The sequence below is a fragment of the Sceloporus undulatus genome, chromosome 2, assembly GCF_019175285.1.
Source record: "Sceloporus undulatus isolate JIND9_A2432 ecotype Alabama chromosome 2, SceUnd_v1.1, whole genome shotgun sequence".
Lineage (NCBI taxonomy): Eukaryota > Metazoa > Chordata > Lepidosauria > Squamata > Phrynosomatidae > Sceloporus > Sceloporus undulatus.
Window position 1 is genome coordinate 80,261,729 of NC_056523.1, and position 21,567 is coordinate 80,283,295.

Sequence of the window (21,567 nt, forward strand, 5' to 3'; positions counted from 1 at the left end):
TCCGGGTCCTCACTCTCTCGAGCAGCAGAAATCAAGCTTGCTCCCTCCTCAATGACATCCTTTCAAATATTTAAACAGGGCTATCATATCACCTCTTAACTTTCTCTTTTCTAGGCTAAACATCCCCAGCTCCCTGAGTCGTTCCTCATAGGGCAAGGTTTCCAGATCTTTCACCATTTTAGTCGCCCTCCTTTGGACCCGCTCCAGTTCTCAATGTCCTTTTTGAATTGTGGTGCCCAGAACTGGACACAATATTCCCAGGTGGGGCCTGAGCAGGGCAGAATAGAGTGGCACTTTACTTCCCCTTGATCTAGACACTATACTTTTATTGATGAGCCTAAAATTCGCATTGGCCTTTTTAGCTGCCGCACTGTTGACTCATGTTCAACTTGTGGTCTACTTGGACTCCCCAGCATCCTTCACACGTAGTTTCATTCAGCCAGGTGTCCACCCATCCTACTATCTGTGCATTTCATTTTTCTGCCCTAAGTGCAGTATCTTACATTTCTCTGTGTTGAATTTCATTTTGTTAGCTTTGGCCCAACTTTCTAGTCTATTCAGATCATGCACTTAGGGCGGAAAAAATAAAATGCACAGATATAGGATGGGTGACACCTGGCTGATGAAACTACGTGTTGAAAGGGATCTAGGAGTCCAAGTAGACCACAAGTTGAACATGAGTGAACCGTGTGATGCGGCAGCTAAAAGGCCAATGCTTATTTTAGGCTGCATCAATGAAGTATAGTGTCTAGATCAAGAGAAGTAATAGTGCCACTGTATTCTGCTCTGGTCCGGCCCCACCTAGAATTTGTGTCCAGTTCTGGGCGCCACAATTCAGAAAGGACATTGAGAAACTGGAGCGTGTCCAAGGAGGGCGACAAAAATGGTGAAAGGTCTGGAAACCATGCCCTATGAGGAACGACTTAGGGAGCTGGGGATGTTTAGCTGGACTGGAGAAAAGAAGGTTAAGAGGTGATATGATGCCCTGTTTAAATATTTGAAGGGATGTCATATTGAAAGGGAGCAAGCTTGTTTTCTGCTGCTCCAGAGAACAGACCCGGAACAATGGATGCAAGCTGCAGGAAAAGAGAGATTCCTCTGAACATTAGGAGGAACTTCCTGACAGTTAGGGCTGTTCGCAACTGGAATGCACTCCTCGCGAGGGTGATAGAGTCTCCTTCCTTGGAGGTCTTTAAACAGAGGCTGGATGGCCATCTGTCAGGGATGCTTTGATTTGGATTTCCTGCATGACAGGTGGGTTGGACTGGATGGCCCTCGTGGTCTCTTCCAACTCTATGATTTTCTGATTCTATGATTTTGAATGTTGAGCCTGTCCTCTGGAGTATTAGCTATTCCTTCTAATTTAGTGTCATCTGCCAATTTGATAAGGATGCTCCCAATTCTGTCATCCAGGTCATTGATAAAGTGTTGAATAACACTGGGCCCAGGACAGACCCCTGTGGGACCCCACTGTCACTTCTCTCCAGGATGAAATGAGCCATGTTTGGCACCCTTTGGCTTCAGCGGTCAACCAATTACAAATCCATGTAACAGTTGCCTTGTCTATCCCAAATTTCTACAAGCTTATTTGCAGAATGTCCATGGGGAACTTTGTCAAAGGCCTTACTGAAATCAGATATATACTATATCCACAGCATTCCCTTCATCTACCCAGCTGGTAATTGTTCAAAGAAGAGATCAGATTTGTCTGTCATGACTTGTTTCTCTGAAACCCATGTTGACTTTTTGTGATTATGGCATTGCCTTCTATGTTCACAGTCCTCTGTTAATGACCTGCTCTAGAATCTTTCCTGGTATTGATGTCAGATAACTGGACGATAATTGTTGGGATCCTCTTTTTTCCCCTTTTTGAAGATGGGTGACAACGTTTGCCCTCCGCCAGTCTGCTGAGATTTCTCCTGTTTTCCAGGGTTTTCAAATATGATTGCCAATGCTCGAGGATATTACATTTGCCAGTTCTTTTAGTACCCTTGGATGTAGTTCATCTGGTCTTTGAGACTTAAATTCATTTAGATTAACAAGGTATTCCTCTACTCATCTCTTACTTATTCTGTGCTGAAATTCCCCTATTCTGTCCTCTGCTCCATATCCTCAGGTTGAGCACCTTTGCTTTTCTGAAAAGACTGAGGCAAAGAAAGTTGAGTAATTCTGCCTGTTTCTCTGTCCCCTGTTAACATTTGCCATCTTCTCCATGCAGTGGCCCTACCATTTCCTTATTCTTCCTTTTGCTGCAGACATCCAAAAAATCTCTTTTTATTCTTTTTAACCTCTCTAGCAAGCCTGGAGCTCATGCTGTGCTTTAGCTTTTCTGACTTCACCCCTACACATGCCTGCTATTCTTTGAATTCCATTTTTGTGATTTCCTCTTTTTTCCATTTCTTGTACATGTTCCATTTCAAACTTAGCTCAGTTGAAAGTTCCTTAGTCATCCATCCTGGTTTCTTGAGACACCCTCCATTTTTCTTTCTCACTGGAATTGTTTGAAATTGCGCCTTCATATCTTCTTTTGAGAAACTCCCATCCGTCCTGAACTCCCTTCCCTTTTTTATTTCTGACCATAGGATCCCTCAATACTTCTCTAAGTTTACTGAAATCCACTCTCCTAAAGTCTAGAATGGCATGTTTGACTATGCCTGGCTTCTCCTTTACATTGTATACACAAACCCCAGGAGAACATGGTCACTTCCACCTAATGATATCCCACCATTTGCAACATCATTAACCAAGTCCATCCTTGTTGGTTAGGATCAGATCCAAAATAGCTGACCCCCTGTTTGCTCTTCCCACCTTTTGGACAATGAAATGTTCTTTCAGGCAAGTGAGGAATTTGCTAGACCAGGGGTCGGCAACCTTCGGCGCGCGGAGGCCTTTCGGCCGGCCTCTGCCTGCCCCTGCCGCTGTGTCGCCACCCGATTGTGGCTTTTTCCTGGTCTCCCGGCCACTGCCATTTTGTTTTTCAAAATGGTGGCGAAGTCTCGCGCGACCTTTCCCCACACTTTGAAAAACAAAATGGTGGTGGCCTAGAGGTGGTCTCGCGTGGCACAAGAAAGGTCGCGTGAGACTCTCACCGAGGCCGCCTGCGGCACGGAGCCCTCGAACAGGGCTCCGGACGGCAGCACCGGGCCTCTGGGAGGCCGTTGCCTTCGCTGGGGCTCTCCAGGAGGGCTCCAGCGGCAGCACCGGGCCTCCCGGAGGCCCGTTGCCATCCTGGGGCTTTCTAAGAGGGCTCAGGCGGCGGCGCACCCATCTGGCGACCCTCTGGACGCCCGTTGCCATCGCTGGGGCCCTCCAAGAGGGCCCAGCGGGACGGCAAAAAGGGCTGGCAAAGAGGGGGCGGCCTGGCCCCCGGGGGGTGGAAAGCTCCGCCCCGGCATGCGGCTCGCCCCCGGAGGGTGGAAGCTACCCCCGGCACCGGCCCCGCCACGTAGGGTGGAAGCTCCACCCCCAGCTTCCGCCCCCCAGTTGTCTGAGGAACAGCAACCCAGCCCCCGGCTCAAAAAGGTTGCCTCCCCCTGTGCTAGACCTTGAGGATTTTGCTCAATTTGACTTCCAGAAAATATCAGGATAGTTGAAGTCGCCCATCACTACTACATCTCTCTTTTCTGACTGTGTGGTCATCTGTTCTAGAAGATATCCAATTCCTCAGTCTGACTTGGGGGTCTGTAGTAGACTCCCCCCATAACATCCTTGTTGTTTCCCTCCCCTTTAATTTTTATCCAGATGCTCTCCACCTGGCTTCCATGATTGATGTACTGGATCTCTTAACTGGGTGTAAATATCTCTGACATATAGTGCTATTCTCCTCCTTTCTTGTTTTGCCTATTTCTCTTAAAAAGGTTATACCCCTCTACTTCCACATTCCAATTATGAGACTCATCCCACCAGGTTTCAGTGATGCTATTATATCATATTTGCTTTGTTGTACTACGAGTTCAAGTTCATCTTGCTTATTCCCATGCTCTGTGGATAGTATAGAGACATCACAGACCACCATTTACTTGCTGCTTGTGCAAGTTTTTTTGCCTCCCACTGTTGGGTCCTTGCACTTTTTTCTTGTTTTTCTCTATGTCTGTTTGACTATTTCTCCTGCCCCTTTTGCCTTCCTTAATATTGTCTCCCTTCCCCACGGAACTCAGTTTAAAGCCCTCCTGATCAAGTTCTTGAGACTGTTGGCAAAAACATTTCTTTCCACTCGGCGTGAGATGCAACCCGTCCGTTGCCAAGAAGTCCCTCTTCATGGAACCGCAGCCCATGATCGAAGAATCCAAATCGTTCTCGGCGGCACCATCTGCGAAGCCAGTTGTTCACATCCGCTATTTTCCTCTCCCTTGCTGGACCGTGCCCTTCAAGTGGCAGAAGAGACGAGATGACAACCTGTACATCCTTTCAGCTTCCCACCAAGTCCTCGTAATCCCTTTTGATGTTCTGCAGGCTGTGTCTTGCAGTATCATTGGTTCCCACGTGGACCAAAAGGAAGGGGTATTGGTCAGTGGCTTGACCAGTCTTGTCAGCCTCTTGTCACATCACGGATCTTTGCCCTGGGAGACAACACACTTGTCGGCCTACAATCCTGCTTCTGTACCCCTCAGCAAGGGTCCCCCGCTACGACCACAATGCCATCAAAGGTTTAGCAGCAGCTGTTCCCTTGGGTGGGACTCTCAGGCTTGCTGCTCTGTCCCTGAAGTCTGTCTCCATGCTGCTCTTCTTCATCCTCCTAAGGGAAAGAGCTTTGAATCGATTCTCTAGCTGCAAGCTCCCTGAACAATCCCTTCTTGGCCTACTTCTCTGTGTGACATTCCTCCAGTGTCCACCTCCTGTGTATGTGAAGTGACCTCCTCGGCTCCAGCATCTTCCTCTGCGTTGTATTCGTCCAGGATTGTTAGTTCTGTTGTGTCCAGGAAATCCTCCTGCTCCCTAATATGCTGAAGTGTAGCTACTCTGGACTCAACTGCTGAACTTTCCTCCAAGGGGCTACCAACTTGCACTTGGGGCATGTGAAGTTCTCCACTTCTGTAGGCAAGAAGACAAACATCCCAAAGTGTTGCAGGTGACTGCCGTGGTTCCGTCAGTGTCCATACTGAAAAGTCTTAGGAAATTACTGGAACAGGACTGTGGTTCCTCCTGAAAAAAAAATCCTCCAGAAAACACCAATGTTAAAGCTCCTGATGTTTCAAACAATTTGTGGCAGTAATATCAACTCTGCCTCTGGTGTAGATTTCCTTGGATGAAAAAATGAAATAAAAATAGAAATAAAAATTTCCCGCGCGGCTCTGGGAGGAGTAATATAGGCTAGTCTGCTAGCTCTGCCCCCTAGTGACTCACAATGTGACTCACTGATAGGGTTGCCATTAGTCAGGACCTCCAAACCGGGACAATGTAGGACAAATTTTCAAATGTAGGACTTTGGGGGGGGGCTACATTTGAAAAGAGACTCACTGGGGAGGATTCCTTCTCCGCCTGGGCTCCGTTCTCAGCAAAGATGGAGCCCAGGCAGAGAAGGAATTCTCCCCTCCGGAGGCTTTCTTTTCCCCTGTTCTCCGTTTTTGTTAACGGAGCCCAGGGGGAAGAATCCTTGCTGAGGGAGGATTCCTTCTCGACTGGGCTCCGTTCTCTCCAAGGACAGAGCCCAGGCGGAGAAGGAATTTTCCCCTCAGGGGGCCCCCCCCGACTGGGCTCCAATTTTGCCCAGGCCTGGCTGGGGCCTGGGAGACAGGTCTCCCAAGCCCCAGAAGCCTTGGAGGACTCCGCTGCTGCAGAGCCGCCTCCAGGGCCTCCCTGAGGCCTGGGAGACAGCGTCTCCCAGCCCCAGAGAGCCTTGGAGAACTCCGCTGCCGAGACCGCCTCCAGGCCTCCCTGGAGCCTGGAGACAGCGTCTCCCAAGCCCAGAGAAGCCTTGGAGGACTCTGCTGCTGCGGAGCCACCTCAGGGCCTCGCTGGGGGGGTCCCGGGGTGTGGGCCACAACCGGGGCGGGACCTGCGGACCCGCCCCAAACCGGGAAAGTCCGCTCCCAGGTGGGATATGGCAAGCCTACTCACTGAAGATGTGACTCAAGCACACTCTTCCTAGAGTTTTTAAAAATTAAACAGTCACCACTTAAAATGGCTGCCCAGCTACCTCTCTCTTTCCTCCTCTCTGTGCAGGAACTGACTTGTAGCATTTTGTGCTTAGGCACTGTATATTTCTCACAATACAAGAAAAAAATTTTCTTGGAACATAGTCTCCCTAGATATGTAGCTGATGTTTGGCCTCTGAACAACCTTCGTCCCCCATTGTCAAGAAGCACTGAATTTAAAACTGTTTGGTGACAGAGTTATGTGCCTTTTCACTTGTGTGGATAACTAACACTAACCATGGAAAGATATTCTTCCTCAGGTAGCCACTGCAGTCAGACAAGATTTGTTTTATTTATTTATTTAATTTTATTAATATAAAATCACAGTTATTTACATGATTCTCATATTATATATTCACATCAATATAATCCCCATCCGGTATCGTTCCCACATTTACTTCCTTGACCCATATCTCTTATTTGTGTAACATTTCTTATTGTCAGATTTTCATTTAAATGTATTCTCCTTTTTTGTTGTTTGTCCGTCTGGAATCCTAACCTTAACACTTTAAGTGTAATTATCAATATATATATATATATATATATATATATATACACACACAGCATAAAATAGAGTCATCATACAAATATCATTAAATTATCACTAAACCTCTTTGATTAACCATCTCGATTTACAGAATTGTATTATTGGGTACCAATCTTTCTCTATCCTATCTATATTTTTTTGTTTTATATATGCTGTAAGTTTGTCCATCTCAATTACATCCATGAGTTTCTGAAGCCATAAGTCTATGTCTGGTATATTATTCTCTTTCCAAAATTGAGCTAAAAGTACTCTAGCTGTAGATACCAAGTATAATATTATTCTTCCATATGTCTTTTCTATTTCCGGTAGTATTTTGTTTGTCATGTTCAATAAATATATTTCCAGTCTAAGTTCAAATTGTGTGTTCAACATACTCTCGATTGTTATGTGTATTTGTTTCCAATAAATTTTCAACTTGGGGCAACGCCACCACACATGGAACCAGGTTCCTCTTGCTGCTTTGCATTTCCAACATGAATTAGATTTCTTATTATCAATCAAGGCTAGTCTGTTGGGGGTTAGGTGATTAGATCTTGTTCTTGTTCGATTCTTAATAAAAATTTGTATAGTTTGGATATTCTCTTTTGTTCATCACCAAGCAATAGTTTATCAAGTTCTTCTATTTCATCATTAATTCCATTCAGTTTTAGATCCATTTTGAAGCATTCTTTTAGTTGTTTATACAAGAACCAGTGCGTCTTAATATCAACCTGATTTAATTCTTCCATTGTTTTCAATTGGTAGAGACCATCTTTGTTCTTAAATAGTAAATCCTCATAATTCAGCCATTTGTCTGTTGATTCCCATCGTCCAAAAAAAGCTTCATGCGTCGAAGTCCATAAAGGTATTTTCCTATAGATTTTCTTTTTGATTTTTTCCCACGTTGTTAGTAATGTCTTCCTGATTTCATTTTGCATGAATTCTTTATGCACTTTGGTTTTTTTGTAACACATATACGCATGCCAGCCGAATCTATTGTTGAATCCTTCTAATTTTAGCACGTTTTGATTTTCAAGTTTTATCCAGTCTGAAATCCAATTTAAAACATTTGCTTGGTAATACAATTCCAAATTTGGGACTCCACCTCCTCCATCTTCTTTTTTGATTTGTCATTATCTTCCATTTTATCCTTGCTTTTTTGTTGTTCCATATAAAGTTCTTTATGTCTCTATGCCAAAGTTTAAATATGTTTCCGTTAATGTGAATTGGAATAATCTGAAATAGAAAATTTATTTTGGACAAGACCATCATTTTTATGGTTTCAATTCTTCCTGTTATTGATATATCTAATTTGGACCATCTATTCAAATCTTTCTTAATTTCTGTCCAAAGTTTTTATAGTTGTTTTCAAAAAGATCAGTATTCTTCTTGGTTAGCCAAATACGTAAGTATCTTATTTTCTTTTTAACCATACAGTTTGTTATCTTCTCAATTTCTTGTTGTTCCTGCTTTGAAAGATTTTTTGTCAAAATCACAGTTTTGCTTTTATTTATTTTAAACCCCGCGACTCTCCCGAATTCATCAAAACTTTTAAACAAATTGCCTATTTGGTCAACAGGGTCGTCTAAAATCACAACTAAGTCATCTGCAAATATCTTGAGTTTATAAACTCAGACAAGATTTGTCTGTTGAATGTGCTAATTGTGTACAGCTGTTAAAACCATGGCACCTGATCAGGAAAAAAAATTATGGGAACTCTGCTTCTCCTCCTCTCACTATTTCTGATCCACAGTTTGTCTCATCCTAAATAGAAGACAGTGTTTCTTTCTGTTTCTTGGCATTATCTATTGAGACATGGATCAACACTCCCATTAAATCATTTCAACAAGGATCAGTCTATGCTCCCTGGATTCCAGTTTGACAGTTTCCAGCCATCTTTCATCCTAGTTCCGCTAATAAACATCTTCCCAACCCATTATCCATCAAGAATTGCATCCATGATCTCAGCCCTTAGTCCCAGTTAGCCCTCGCCCTAATGTTGTCAGGTCTGCTTCTTTGTGCCCTTGCTCTTCTGTAATCTGACATACTTATTTTTCATTGCAGAGGTGAAACCTGTTGGTGTTAGAAATGCTGCAACAAACCTTGTTTGTGATCATAGTGAGGTGAGCTTTATGTATGGAGCTGTGAAAGTTACTCCTATACAGTACTTATTTCTCTCATCAGCTGGGGGAATCATATGATGTAAAGCTTCTCCATCATTAAAAAAGAAAATGATGTATTGACAGAGAGAGCTGTGCCCTGGCATTTTTTTCCTGCTAATACTAGTTCTGTATGTCCAGATCTTTCTTTTTTGTTTATAGCCTTGCAGTTCCTGCATATTTGCTATGTATTTATAGTTTAAGACATTTTTTCCAACTCATTTGTGCACACACTGAGGGCATACCTCAGTGTAATGATCTGTGGACTAATAGCCAATCACAGCCTCCCTGTTCTGGCTCTTTGCCACAGCAGATCATTGATTTCCTGGCCTCTTAGGCCATCCTTCTCCACTCCTGCTAAGGTAAAAGGAACCTCCTGAGACCATCTATACAGCTGCTTCCACCTAGTGAATTATGATTATATTTTCCCTTCATAACACACTAGGGCTTTGTAAAGGGATTTTTAGGTTGTACCCTTGATAACTTAAGCAAGCAACAAGTGAGCTAAAGGCATGTGAAAGAAGTGTCAGAAGAAGCAGGTACTTTGAAAGAAAGTATTTATTCTAACTTCAGAGTTCTATAGGAAACTAGATATCATTCATACAAGACCCCTTGTCTTGTAGGCACAGAAATATAGGTCTGTTACAGACTGCCAAAATAAAGCTGCTTCGGGTCTCTTTGGAGGTATGCTGTTTAAATGATGCATGCATCCTAAGAATCCGGAAGCTGCACCAAAACTGCACTCCAGTGCTTAGGAATGGAGTGTGGCTTTGGCGCGACCTCTGGATTCTTCATTTAAATAGCATACCTCCAAAGAGACCCGAAGCAGCTTTATTTTGGCAGTCTGTAACAGGCCATAGTTACAGAATAACAGTCATTTCAGTCAAGCCAGATAAAATAAACCAAAAAGGCCTAAACTTTCTAGTTAATACATTTCTACCTATTTAAAGTCCCAGATGGCCTTGTAGTCCTTGATGGATCTGGATGCTGTTTGCTCAGGCTCCATTGCTAGTTCAACCAGCATCCGGGTCATCTCAGACCACAGCCTGAGGCAAACAAAGGAAAGACTCTCTCCTCGTGGTGGGAAAGCCCTTTTTAAAATCTCTGTTTGGAAACATCTTGAAATTCTACCCAACTAATTGACTAGTTGGGCATTATGTCAGCTGGGATGTAACTTCATTAGAATGTGATGTCACTCTCATCAACAACCACCTTCCCTCCCAACCTTTAACCATTTTAATGTCTGGGAGAAGTCCTCAAATGACTGGACACATAGAATCATAGAGTTGGAAGAGAGCACAAGGGCCATCCAGTCCAACCCCCTGCCAGGCAGGAACTCTCAATCAAAGCATCCCCAACAGATGGCCACTCAGCCTCTGCTTCAAGACCTCCAAGTAAGGAGACACCACTACACTCTGAGGGAGTGTGTTCCACTGTCAAACAGCCCTTACTGTCAGGAAGGTGCTCCTAATGTTGATGTGGAATCTCTTTTCCTGTAGCTTGCATCCATTGCTCCGGGTTCTGTTTTCTGGAGCAATAGAAAACAAGCTTGCTCCCTCTTCAATATGACATCCCTTCAGATATTTAAACAAGGCTGTCATATTACCTCTTAACCATCTCTTCTCCAGCCTAAACATCCCCAGCTCCCTTAGTCGTTCCTCATAGGACATGGTTTCCAGACCCTTCACCATTTTAGTCACCCTGCTTTGGACATGCTCCAGTTTCTCAATGTCCCTTTTGAATTGTGGTGCCCAGAACTGGACACAGTATTCCAGGTGAGGCCTGACCAAAGCAGAATACAGTGGCACTATTACTTCCCTTGATCTAGACACATGTTGGATGTCAAAAGTCCTGAAGGGACAAGCTCCAGTGGAGCAGTTTTTTGTTCACTCCCTGGACAGTGTGGAGCCATCAGAGAGCAGCATGGTCTGTCTGGAGAGTGAATTGGCGTCCCCAAACATATGGTCTGAGCTTCTCCACTGCTTATACAATGGCATATCACTCTTTTTCTGGTATGCACCAGTTGGACTCACACAGACAATTTCTTGCTGAGAAATAGCACAGGATGGAAAAATCATCTAGGCCTCTTGCATCAAGACTGCTCCAATATTCCTGTCTGAAGCGTCGATAGCCAATATGAAGGGTTTGTCAAAATCTGGTGCCATCAGGACCAGATTGGACATCAGAGCCCACTTCAGCACCTCGAATGATTCCTGGCATTCCACCATCCATTTCACAGTTTTGGGTTTCTTTGAGCCTGTCAGATATGTAAGGGGGAGGGGGGCTGCCAGCTGGCTGTAATAAGGCAGCAAAATCTCAGCCTCTCAGCAGTGAGTCTACCAACTTCTGGAAAGTTGCTGATGCACTGCACAGCCCAAATGGCAGTACATTGAACTTGAACAGGCCCATATGAGTGATGAATGCAGTGTGGTGCTTGGAGCAACCTGCCAGTAACCTTTTATCAAGTCTATGGAGGAGAGATATTTGGCACGCCCCAGTTTTTCTAGGAGTTCATCCACCTGGGGCATAGGGTAATGCTTTGGCTGCATCACTGAGTTCAGTGTCCTCTAGTCCATGCAGAACCATGCAGTGTCCTCTAGTCCATGCAGAACCCAGTTCCCTCCTTTTTGGACACCAGAACAACAGGTGATGCCCATGAACTGTGGGAAGGCTGAATGATCCCCATATCCAGCATCTCTTTCACCTCCTCCCCAATCGCCTGCTTTCCTGGCAGTGAAACCCATCATGCTGCTCTGCAAAAGGGCGGCTGTTGTCTGCTGCTACAACATGCTGAGGGTCTGCATTCAAGTCAGGGATTGTTGAGAACAGGGAGGTGAACTTGGATGTCAGTTGAGAGAACTAGTTGTGCTGGTTAGGGTTGAACCATGTAGGGGTTTGAATATCGTCCAGGTTACCACGCTCTCTCCTATCATAAAAAGCCACTCTTCCTCATCCAGATCTGGAATTGACAGAGTGAGAAGGTGTTCCGGTCTGCCATAGAAGGGCTTTAGTGAGTTCACATGATATACCTCAGGCGATATTCAGTACCTTTGAGACCAGCTTCTGCGAACTGTATGAGATAGTTCACAGTCCGAATGCATTCAAGCACAGTGGCTGGTCCATCCCAGAAATTTCGAGTTTATTAGTCCTTGTCACTTTCAGGACCATCACCTGGTTGCTGGGCTCGAAACAATGTTCTCTGGCACACTGATCATACCAAGCTTTCTGGTCCTGTTGTGCTTGCTGAAGATTTTCATGAACATCCAGCCATGCTGTCCTAAGACTTACAAAGTCTATTATATTTGTCTCTGGAGAAGGTTCAGCTTCTTCCCATTGTCTTTGCATCAATTGTAACGGTCCCTTCACCTCATGACCATAGACTAACTCAAGGGTTAATAGCCCTAACTTGGGTGTGGGATGGATCTATAGGCAAACAAGAATTGCTAGAGAGCCAAGTCCCAGTCATTGGAGTGTTTACCCACAAACCTATGTATCATAGCCCCTAGGGTTGTATTAAAACATTCCATCAACCAATTTGTTTGATGGTGGTAGGGGACTGAAGTTAGATGTTGTACTCCATGTGACTCTAGCAGATGATGCAAGACTTTGGACATAAAGTTTGTCGTGGTGTCCTTTAGGATTTCCAAAGGCCAGCCCACCCTAGCAAAGATCCATCAGTGCTTGGGCTATGGCCTTAGCTAAGATCCTGCCTAGCAGTGTGGCTTCTGGCAATAGTGTACAACAGTCTATGAATGTTGTTTCCCTCTGGCAGTCTTTTGAGGGAGAGAGCCTAAAATGTCCACAGCCACTCTCTGAAATGGGACATCTATGATGGGTAGAGGTTATAGAGGGGCTTTGGTTTGATCCTTTGGATTTCTGATTTGTTGACTGACCACACAGGATTGGACAAAGGCAGCAACGTCTTTGTTCATTCCCCGCCAGAAGAAAGACTTATTCAGTCTGTCCTTAATCTAGGTGACACTCAGTTAACAAAATATCTGAGAAGTTTTTGTCTTTTTATGCCTGCCAAGCCACCCTTCCCTTCTTGCCATCTGTCTAGCTAGTTTAGTGTCATTGGTATTGGGAAGATGGTGGAAGAGGGCTTGAGAAACACAATCATTTGGTGTTGAGTTGCAGAAGCACATCTGTTGTAAACAATGTAATAAAGCTTGAGCAACAAAAGAGCAGGATTTTACTCTAGCAGATCCAGCTGTAGCCATATCTGGCTCCTTACAATGGACAAGGTAAACAACAACTTCCTTTGGAATCCCTTACAGAGCATGAATGAACAGCAAAACAGAGAAACAAGGGGAGAGCATACAAGCCTCACCATCTCCCTCCAGCATATTAAAAAAAAAAAATAGATCTGTAAGTCTGGACACCAAAATGGAAAGAAATCATTAGAAAAGTAGAAGCTGGTAAGACAGGCAGGTGGGGGTGGGTGGGTGGGGGAATCAACTTTGAATGTATTTTGGAAGAAGTTTGGAATGGTGTCTAGATGATTCCAAATGCTTTTGTTTAATCTTGCTTACGTTACCTTGTTGTTTCATTGTACATGTGCATATTTTAGTCCTGAATAAATGTCTACTGAAATACATTCAAGCTGCTCTTGATTTCTAATAATAATAATAATTTTATTTATATTTCCCGCCTCTCCCTGCAGATCGAGGCGGGATTACAATAATAAAAACAATTACAAGATTAAAACATATGGTGTAGGAACCTACCTCTATTCTTTCCATTTATACCTGTATAATACTATTCAGCTAGGCACTCAATAGGCCATCTTCTGGATTTGGCTCAAACCATGATTTTTCTCACAATGTTTCCAGGATGACAGCTGTGCAGAGATGGAATCTGAGACTGAACCACTCCCAGAAATGTCCTCTTCTTTTGTCAGACCTTCAAGGAGTAACCAGAACCGTTGCACATATGACTTGGAAGGTAAGTAATCTTGACCTTACTAGGAGTCCACTCACATACTGTAGGCCAAGGGAAAGTGAGCAGTGTGCTCCTTCAGAACTAAGGAAAACCATGTTAATTTTCATCTTGAAAGAAGGTGTGTTCATATATTTTTTACATGCTAATTCCTGAGAATGTAAAAATGTACGGGGCTTAGAATTATTGGGTGTGATAACAAGCTGCTTTTGTGTCCCTTCACATTAAAGCTTGTGTGCTTCACCTTTTGATCACTACAGTGAACATCTGTCTTGATGGGTGTGTTTGTTTTATGGAACAAATAATAGCAGTATCACTACATCCACACCAAAAGGTTATTCATGACCTGACTAGTTTCCATTGTATGTGGATGCTACTGTATGGCCATCCACAGTTTGGCTGGATAAGTCAAATACATAATACTGATCGTCTGTTCATATCACTACACATTCCACAGGATCTGGTCAAATTAAAACTTTAGTTATGGGTGCATTCAGGAGTCTGAGCTTTTCTCTACTCAAATTATTCACAATCCATATTTAACTTGACAAAAGAGGAATGCAGGCAATGGCCAAGTTGCTAAAAGGTAAAAAGGTAAAGGTTTCCCATTGACATGAACTCATAACCAACTGTAGGGGGTGGTGCTTATCTCCGTTACTAAGCTGAAGAGCCAGCATTGCCTGAAGACGATTCTGGTGGTCATGTGGTCAGCATGACTGCACAGAACACTGTTAGTTTCCCACTGAAGTGGCACCTATTTATCTTCTTGCACTTTTACATGCTTTCGAATAGCTAGGTTGGCAGAAGCTGGGATTAGTGACCCCTCACTCTGTCACACGGTACGTGGGCCTTGAACTGCCAACCTTCCGATCTTACAATCATCAGAATTGGCATCTTAACCATTAAGCCACCATGTCCCAGATAAATACAGATATATAGTGGAGATAGACCAGGGGTGCCTTAAAATAAAAGTAGGGCAGTTCAAAGTATGATGGAATAAATGGTTCTTCAGAAGTACTGGTTCTTCCCACCCCATTCATATTAAAGTGTGAAGTTAAGATATAATTCAGCATCCGGAGAAATTCAACTTCCCTTTTTAAAAATTCTAATCCTCATGGGTACAAAGGGAGTCTTGACAATACATGAAGTCTCAGAAGCCAGGATTCTGGCTGTGAACAAGTTCTAGTGTGAGAAGGTAAACATTTTTAACTCCTTGCCTACCTCTCACCACATTATAATTGTGTGTAGGGAGGGTTCAGAAATGCCTTTACTAGAGAAAACAGGTTCTTGGCAGAGAGGAAAACAGATCTAAATCATCTTCTAGCTTCATAGCCCCTCCATGTGTCTTATCCCTGTGCATCAGAGCTTTGTATTTGAAGGAAGACTTTAAGCTTATGAACAGTGAGTGAACAGATCTAGGATTATTTATTCATTTTTTTATGTCATCTCCTCCTAGAAGCTCAGTGTTGTACAAAGTATTTCTCCCATTTATAGTCCATGATTATCTGCAAAAAATATAAATAAATAAAAATACAAAATAAAAATAAAAATAAATTTAAAAACAACAACACAAGATACAAAGACTGGGGCAGACCATGATCAGTGATGGGACCATGGGCAGTGAAGCTCATGGCTGAATGGGGATTTGAACCTGGATTTCCACAGTCTTAACCTGACACTGGAATCAAGGAACTAGCAATGTGGTGTCTTTCAGATATTTTGGAATACAATTTTTGTAAGCTCCATACAAAATGGACAGTGGCCAGGGATTGTGAAAGTTTAAGTCCAAATAGTCTTTCCATGCCAGCTTCCCCTGTTCTAATCACTATGTTACAATGGCTTTTTGGATGCAGAATGAAAGAAGGCATAGAAATAAGAATAGTAAAAGAAAGAATAATCTCCCACTTGATGCAGCAAAGAAACTAATAAAAGTAGGTAAAGCAGCAATACAAGATAAATGGGGCACAGCTATATACTGTAAAAGTGTTATAACACATCCTATACATGGCTACTCAGAAGAAAGTCCATTGGCTTCCCTGAGACTTACTTGCAGGTAGGTATGTGTAAACTTGCATCCTTAAATATATCTTAACAGCAGTTCCCTTTCTCAAGGGAACTCTGGGAATTGTAGTGGGAATTGTAGACCTAAGCATTTCTGAAGGAAATAGGCACCATTATCAGGAACCCTTTTGTACACTGTGATAATTATTTTAAACAGGTATCAAATTGGCAGAAGCTTTGATGTGCAGATAATAGAAATATGCAGCTATAGAGAAACTCGAAAACACAATGTTGAAGTTGTTTGGAGAATAAAAGTGTAAAATAATTTCCAGATTATGTTGCCAAACCAATAGTGAATTATTTTTTGACCCCCCCCCCTTCCAGGGCTAGTAGAGTTGCTGAACCGTGTCCAGAACACCAGAGTCAATGACCAGCGTGGGCTTTTGTCCAAAGAGGACCTAGTACTGCCAGACTTTCTCCAGACGGAACAAGAGGGTGTTTCTTGCAAGAACCACTCTTCACCTAGCCCTGCTGCTGACAAGAAATGTGCACCCCAGGCCACAGATGCAGGTTCTGTTACCACCTCTCAGTCCCAGCAACAGCCACCACAACCCCAAGCTGCTACTCCTCCACCAAAGCTACAAACACGAAGTCTATCAATACCAAGTGCTTGTGGGAAATCTTCAGCGATATGATCCACTCTGTGAACACCACCTATCCTGACCTCCTCCACTTGGAAATGATACTTTTTTTTGTACTCAAATAAGTAACAACGTTTGTCCAACAGGTCTGCCTAACAAATCCCATGTCCCTTGGCAAGAAGTCCAGGCCCTTCCTGTTTAGTATCTGTTGTGGTGTGGTCTGCCTCATACAGATCCCTCTTGTGGTGTAGGAATATCATTGAGGCCAGTCCAGCTCTAAGGACATCCCCTCGTTTACCCAAGTATGTCTTCCAGGAGTGGACATTTGTACTCTTAAGTGTTTTGGTGCACTCTCTCAACCACCTTGGAACTGTGTGTTGGCTGGGCAGGGAACTGCCAGTGTTCACTTGCTGTACCACACTACTCTGTAGGTGTTGCTCTGTGTTATAAAATGACTGCTCTTGACTGCTTCCAACAGACAACCACATCTCTATAGTTGTGGTAATGATGATGGTGATGATGCCTGTATATAGTTTGTAATTTTCAGTCTTTGTAATATGTAAGATACACTGAATAATATGTCGAGCCTCTGTGTATTTGTGGATGTATATTTCCAGGTGGCTGTGGGGGCTAAAAGCACATTTCTGTCTGCTCAAGCAATGATGTTCAAAAACTGGGGGAGGGACAAAACAGTGTGAGTATCTACACTTCCTGTTAATGCAGGAGCTTCATCATCCAGGACCAGCCCATCACTAGGAAGAGTGGAGCAGTCACCTTAAGCAGCAAATGTTGGTGTAATGGAAGGACAGCCAGTTGTTCTTGCTGTAGTGTTTTTAACTGCCAGGTAGAGGAAGGGATGAGAGCCAGTGTTGCTGAATGATTTGAATGTTGGACTACGACTCTGGAGACCAGGGTTCAACTCCCTGCCTGGCCATGAAACCCACTGGTTACCTTGTGCAAGTCACATGCTCTCAGCCTCAGGGAAATGCAATTGCAAACTACTTCTGAGCAAATCTTGCCAAGAAAACACCATAATAGTTTGTGTTAGGTTTCCCCTAGTTAAGAAACAACTTGAAGGCACAGAGCAACAACAGTGGAAGAGATTCTAGTGGGATTCTTTTATTTTTGCCTCAGGAGCCAAAATAACAAGCTTTGGGCACCTTGGGAGCAACATTTGTTTGTTCTGCCTCAGGCAGCAAAATGTCGTGGGTTAGGTCTGCCATCATCCTTCCACATTTGGTCCCTTGTCTATGGTGTAACACACTGGCTACCTTGGAGACAGCCTGGGGGGGGTACTAGGTAGATGGAGAATATTGGTTCTTGTTGCTTTATCTTTAGGGTAATCTATTTTCAGTGGTCCTGGATGAACATATGTGTTCCCATGCACATCGGTAGGTAAGTTGTCCCATCCGTCAAGGTCTGTGAGGTCTGGAGGATGTATGCTAAGCATGCTTGTAAGCTCATGACAGCTGAGTCTCACCTCCCCTCCAAAAAAAATAGTGGACGTATGTGTCCACATTTATATCATTAAAAACCACAGCCAGGATCTTCTATGCCATCTTATTTCCAATGTCTGTCTATGGCTATGAAAGCTGGACTCTGAAGAAAACTGACAGGAAGAGAATCAATTCATTTGAAATAGGGTGCTGCAGGAGAGTTCTATAGATAACATAGGCGGGATACAGACTGCCCCTTTGGGGCGGCCTGCACCCGCTCCTTTCCCTGATGGATTGGGGCCTCAGCGGCCACAGCGGCAACCCTGGAGGCCCCGATCTGCCACTTTTCCAGGCTGGGGGAAGCGGTAAAACGCTGCTTCCATGAGGCCTGAAAAGGGGTGTCCTTGGGGCAAAAGGAGCTCCGTTTCAGCAGTCACGTCAAAATGGCGACACCCATGTAGACGGCACTGCATTTTGACATATGGAGTATGTGCTAGGGTTAGGGAGCGTCTGTAAAGGGCACTCCGAGGCAACCCTAGCATGTACTCAGTATGTGCTAAAAGGCTCATGTGGACAGGGCCATAGACTGCTAAACTGACCAGTGGGTCAAAATCAAGCCTGAACTCTCATTAGAAGCAAAGATGAGTAAAGTGAGGCTGTCATACTTTAGACATATCATGAGATGCCCTGAATACTGGGAAAGATGATAATGCTTTGTGTAGTGGGAAGCAGCAGAAAAAGAGGAAGACCACATTCCAGATGGATGGACTAAATCAAGGAAGCCACAGCCCTGAGTCCTGAGAAGGGCTGTTAATGATAGGGTGACTTGGAGGTCTCTCATTCACAGGCTCGCCAGAAGTCAAAGCCTACTTGATGGTAATGAACAATATGTCCAGTGACCTTTCCCTCCAACCAACCAACCAAATAAATAAAGCAGATGTATATATACATAGTCTCCTTCAGTGACCTCCTCACCAAGCAAACCCTGTGAGACAATCCCAAACAAGACACAGGCAGGATCAGAACACAAACAGAGAGATAGGGAGGAAAAAAGGGAAATCACATTTGTCAGATGTGTCAAGGACATAGAAAACCCCAAAAGATGGTGAGACAAGTAATAAACACACTCAAAAATGCAAATGCTGTTAGAAGCAGCACCACACATAAAATAGGAATGTGGAATGTGAGAAGCATGAGCCAAGGGAAGCTAGACATAATAAAATGGAAACGGAACACATGAACATAGCAGTACTGTGGGTAAGTGAGTGAAAATAGACAGGAAAGGCTCACTTTGACTCCAATAACTACACAGTGTTCTACTCAGGGAATAAAAAGACGTGAAGAAACAGGGCGACCTTCATATTAAGGAGAGATGTGGCAAAAACAGTAAAGGATACCATGCAAAATCAGACTGAATAATCATAGAATCATAAAGTTGGAAGAGACCGCAAGGGCCATCCAGTCCAACCCCCTGCCATGCAGGAAATATAAATCAAAGCATCCCAGACAGATGGCTATTCAGCCTCTGTTTAAAAACCTCTAAGGAAGGAGACTCCACTATACTCCGAGGGAGTGTGTTCCACTGTTGAACAGCCCTTACTGTCAGGAAGTTCTTCCTGATGTTGAGGTGGAATCTCTTTTCCTGGAGCTTGCATCCATTGCTCTGGGTCCTAGTCTCTCGAGCAGCAGAAAACGAGCTTGCTCCCTCCTCAACATGACATCCTTTCAAATATTTAAGCAGGGCTATCATATCACCCCTTAACCTTCTCTTCTCCAGCCTAAACATCCCCAGCTCCCTAAGTCGTTCCTCATAGGGCATGGTTTCCAGACCCTTCACCATTTTGGTTGCCCTCCTTTGGACACGCTCCAGTTTCTCCACATCCTTTTTAAATTGTGGTGCCCAGAACTGGGGCCTGAGCAGGGCAGAATAGAGTGGCACTATTACTTCCCTTGATCTAGACACTATACTTCTATTGATGCAGTCTAAAATCGCATTGGCCTTGTTAGCTGCCGCATTGCACTGTTGACTCATGTTCAACTTGTGGTCTACTTGGACTCCTAGATCCCTTTCACACGTAGTTTCATTCAGCCAGGTGTCACCCATCCTATATCTGTGCATTTCATTTTTCCGCCTGAAGTGCAGTACCTTACATTTCTCTGTGCTGAAATTCATTTTTTTAGCTTTGGCCCAGCTTTCTAATGTCTAATGTTTCTAATGTCAGTGAGGCTCCAAGAAAAGCTTATGGATATCACGATAACTGAAATATACACACCAACCACAGGCAGACCAGGAAGAAACAGAGAGATTTTATGAAGGAGTTCAGGAAGAAATTGGCAACACACCAACACATGATGTCAAGCTGATTGTCTACTTTTCATACATGAAATATGTTGACTGTACTGTATGCTAAAAGATGGAAAACTCTGGTAGCCAAGGCTAGATCAGGTGCTGATCACTAACTACTTATACCTAAATTAATTAAACGTGACAAGAGTGAATATATGCTCCTTTTAACGTGAATAGAGCATGGTCTTTCAACCATTCTTCCCTCCCCCCCCAACCTCTTTTCCTCTCTCTCACTTGCCTTAGTATGCTATGCTCCAGTCTTCTGGAGTCTACTGAGCATGTGCAAGAGGGTCAATTCGCAATTCAGAACCCACCAATGAGATGGCTTACTTTGCACAGAATCTGGGTTGTGTTTGGGGAGGCCATGGCAGCGAATTTAAGGTGTGATAAGGAAACACGTAATTGCGGGAATTTTTGAATTGACCTCACTATCTTCTCTTTCAAAATTGAGAGCCTCCCGTCCCATTTGATAAACTCCATCATGGGAAGGCAAGACTCACTGGAAAAGGCCATAATGCTGGGGAAGATGGAGAGAAGCAGAAAGAGAGGAAGGCCATGTGTCCGATGGATGGACTCTGTGAAGGAGGTCACTGGAATGAATTTTCAGGACTTAAGCAGAGCAGTGGAGGATGGGGCATCTTGGAGAGGTCTCATCCATAGGGTTGACTGGAGGGCAGCTGACAACAACAGCGATGCATAGCCTGCCTGGGGGAGTCCTTTGAGTGTTGGACTAGGACTCTGGAGCCCAGGGTTCAAACCCTGGCTCAGCCATGGAAACCCACTGGGTGACCTTGGGCAAGTCACACTCTCTCAGCCTCAGGGGAAGGCAAAAACACACTCTCCTGAACAAGTCTTGCCAAGAAAACCCCATGACAAGCTTGCCTTAAGCGTCACCGTAAGTCAGAAATGACTTGAAGGGACACCACAAGTGGCTGCGTGTGTCCTGGAGGCAGGCATGTTTTGCAACTGGTTTTTTTTTAAGGGACAGATTCTTCTGGATTTGGGCGCTGCCCTGCCCTTCAAACCCAGCCGCCTCAGTCCGCTTTGGCCCCAGTTGTGATGCTTTGGGATTTGCTAGGGAGAAGAACAGCAATAGCAATAGCAGCTTCATTTCTATACTGCTTCATACCGCCTAAGAAGAGGTTTGCAACTAGAAGCTCATTGCCCCCAAGAGGCTGGGGATCCTTTTAGTGACCTCCGAAGGATGCTAAGCCTGAGTGGAGCCTGAGCCCCTGGATGGCAGAAGGAGGAGGAGAGGAAGGAGGGGGAGGCAGGGAGGGGGCTCCTGCTGCTCAAGGTGACCGGACGCGTCCTCCGGGCAAAGCAGGGAAATGGAGGACCTAGGAGAAAAAATGGAGGACGTGGCCTAACACACGTTGCAAGCA

At 44.2% G+C, this 21,567-nt stretch overlaps 1 protein-coding gene across 1 annotated transcript in view; it reads left to right on the forward strand.

The window, feature by feature from the left end:
- The window catches only part of LOC121922483 (regulator of G-protein signaling 14-like), a 45,952-nt gene extending 28,968 nt beyond the window's left edge, over nucleotides 1-16,984 (forward strand). The window contains 3 exon segments of the mRNA XM_042451992.1: nucleotides 8,725-8,783; nucleotides 13,652-13,763; nucleotides 16,143-16,984. Coding sequence (XP_042307926.1) covers nucleotides 8,725-8,783; nucleotides 13,652-13,763; nucleotides 16,143-16,453 — 482 coding nt within the window. The 3' untranslated portion in view covers nucleotides 16,454-16,984.
- The last annotated feature ends 4,583 nt before the right edge of the window (nucleotides 16,985-21,567 follow it).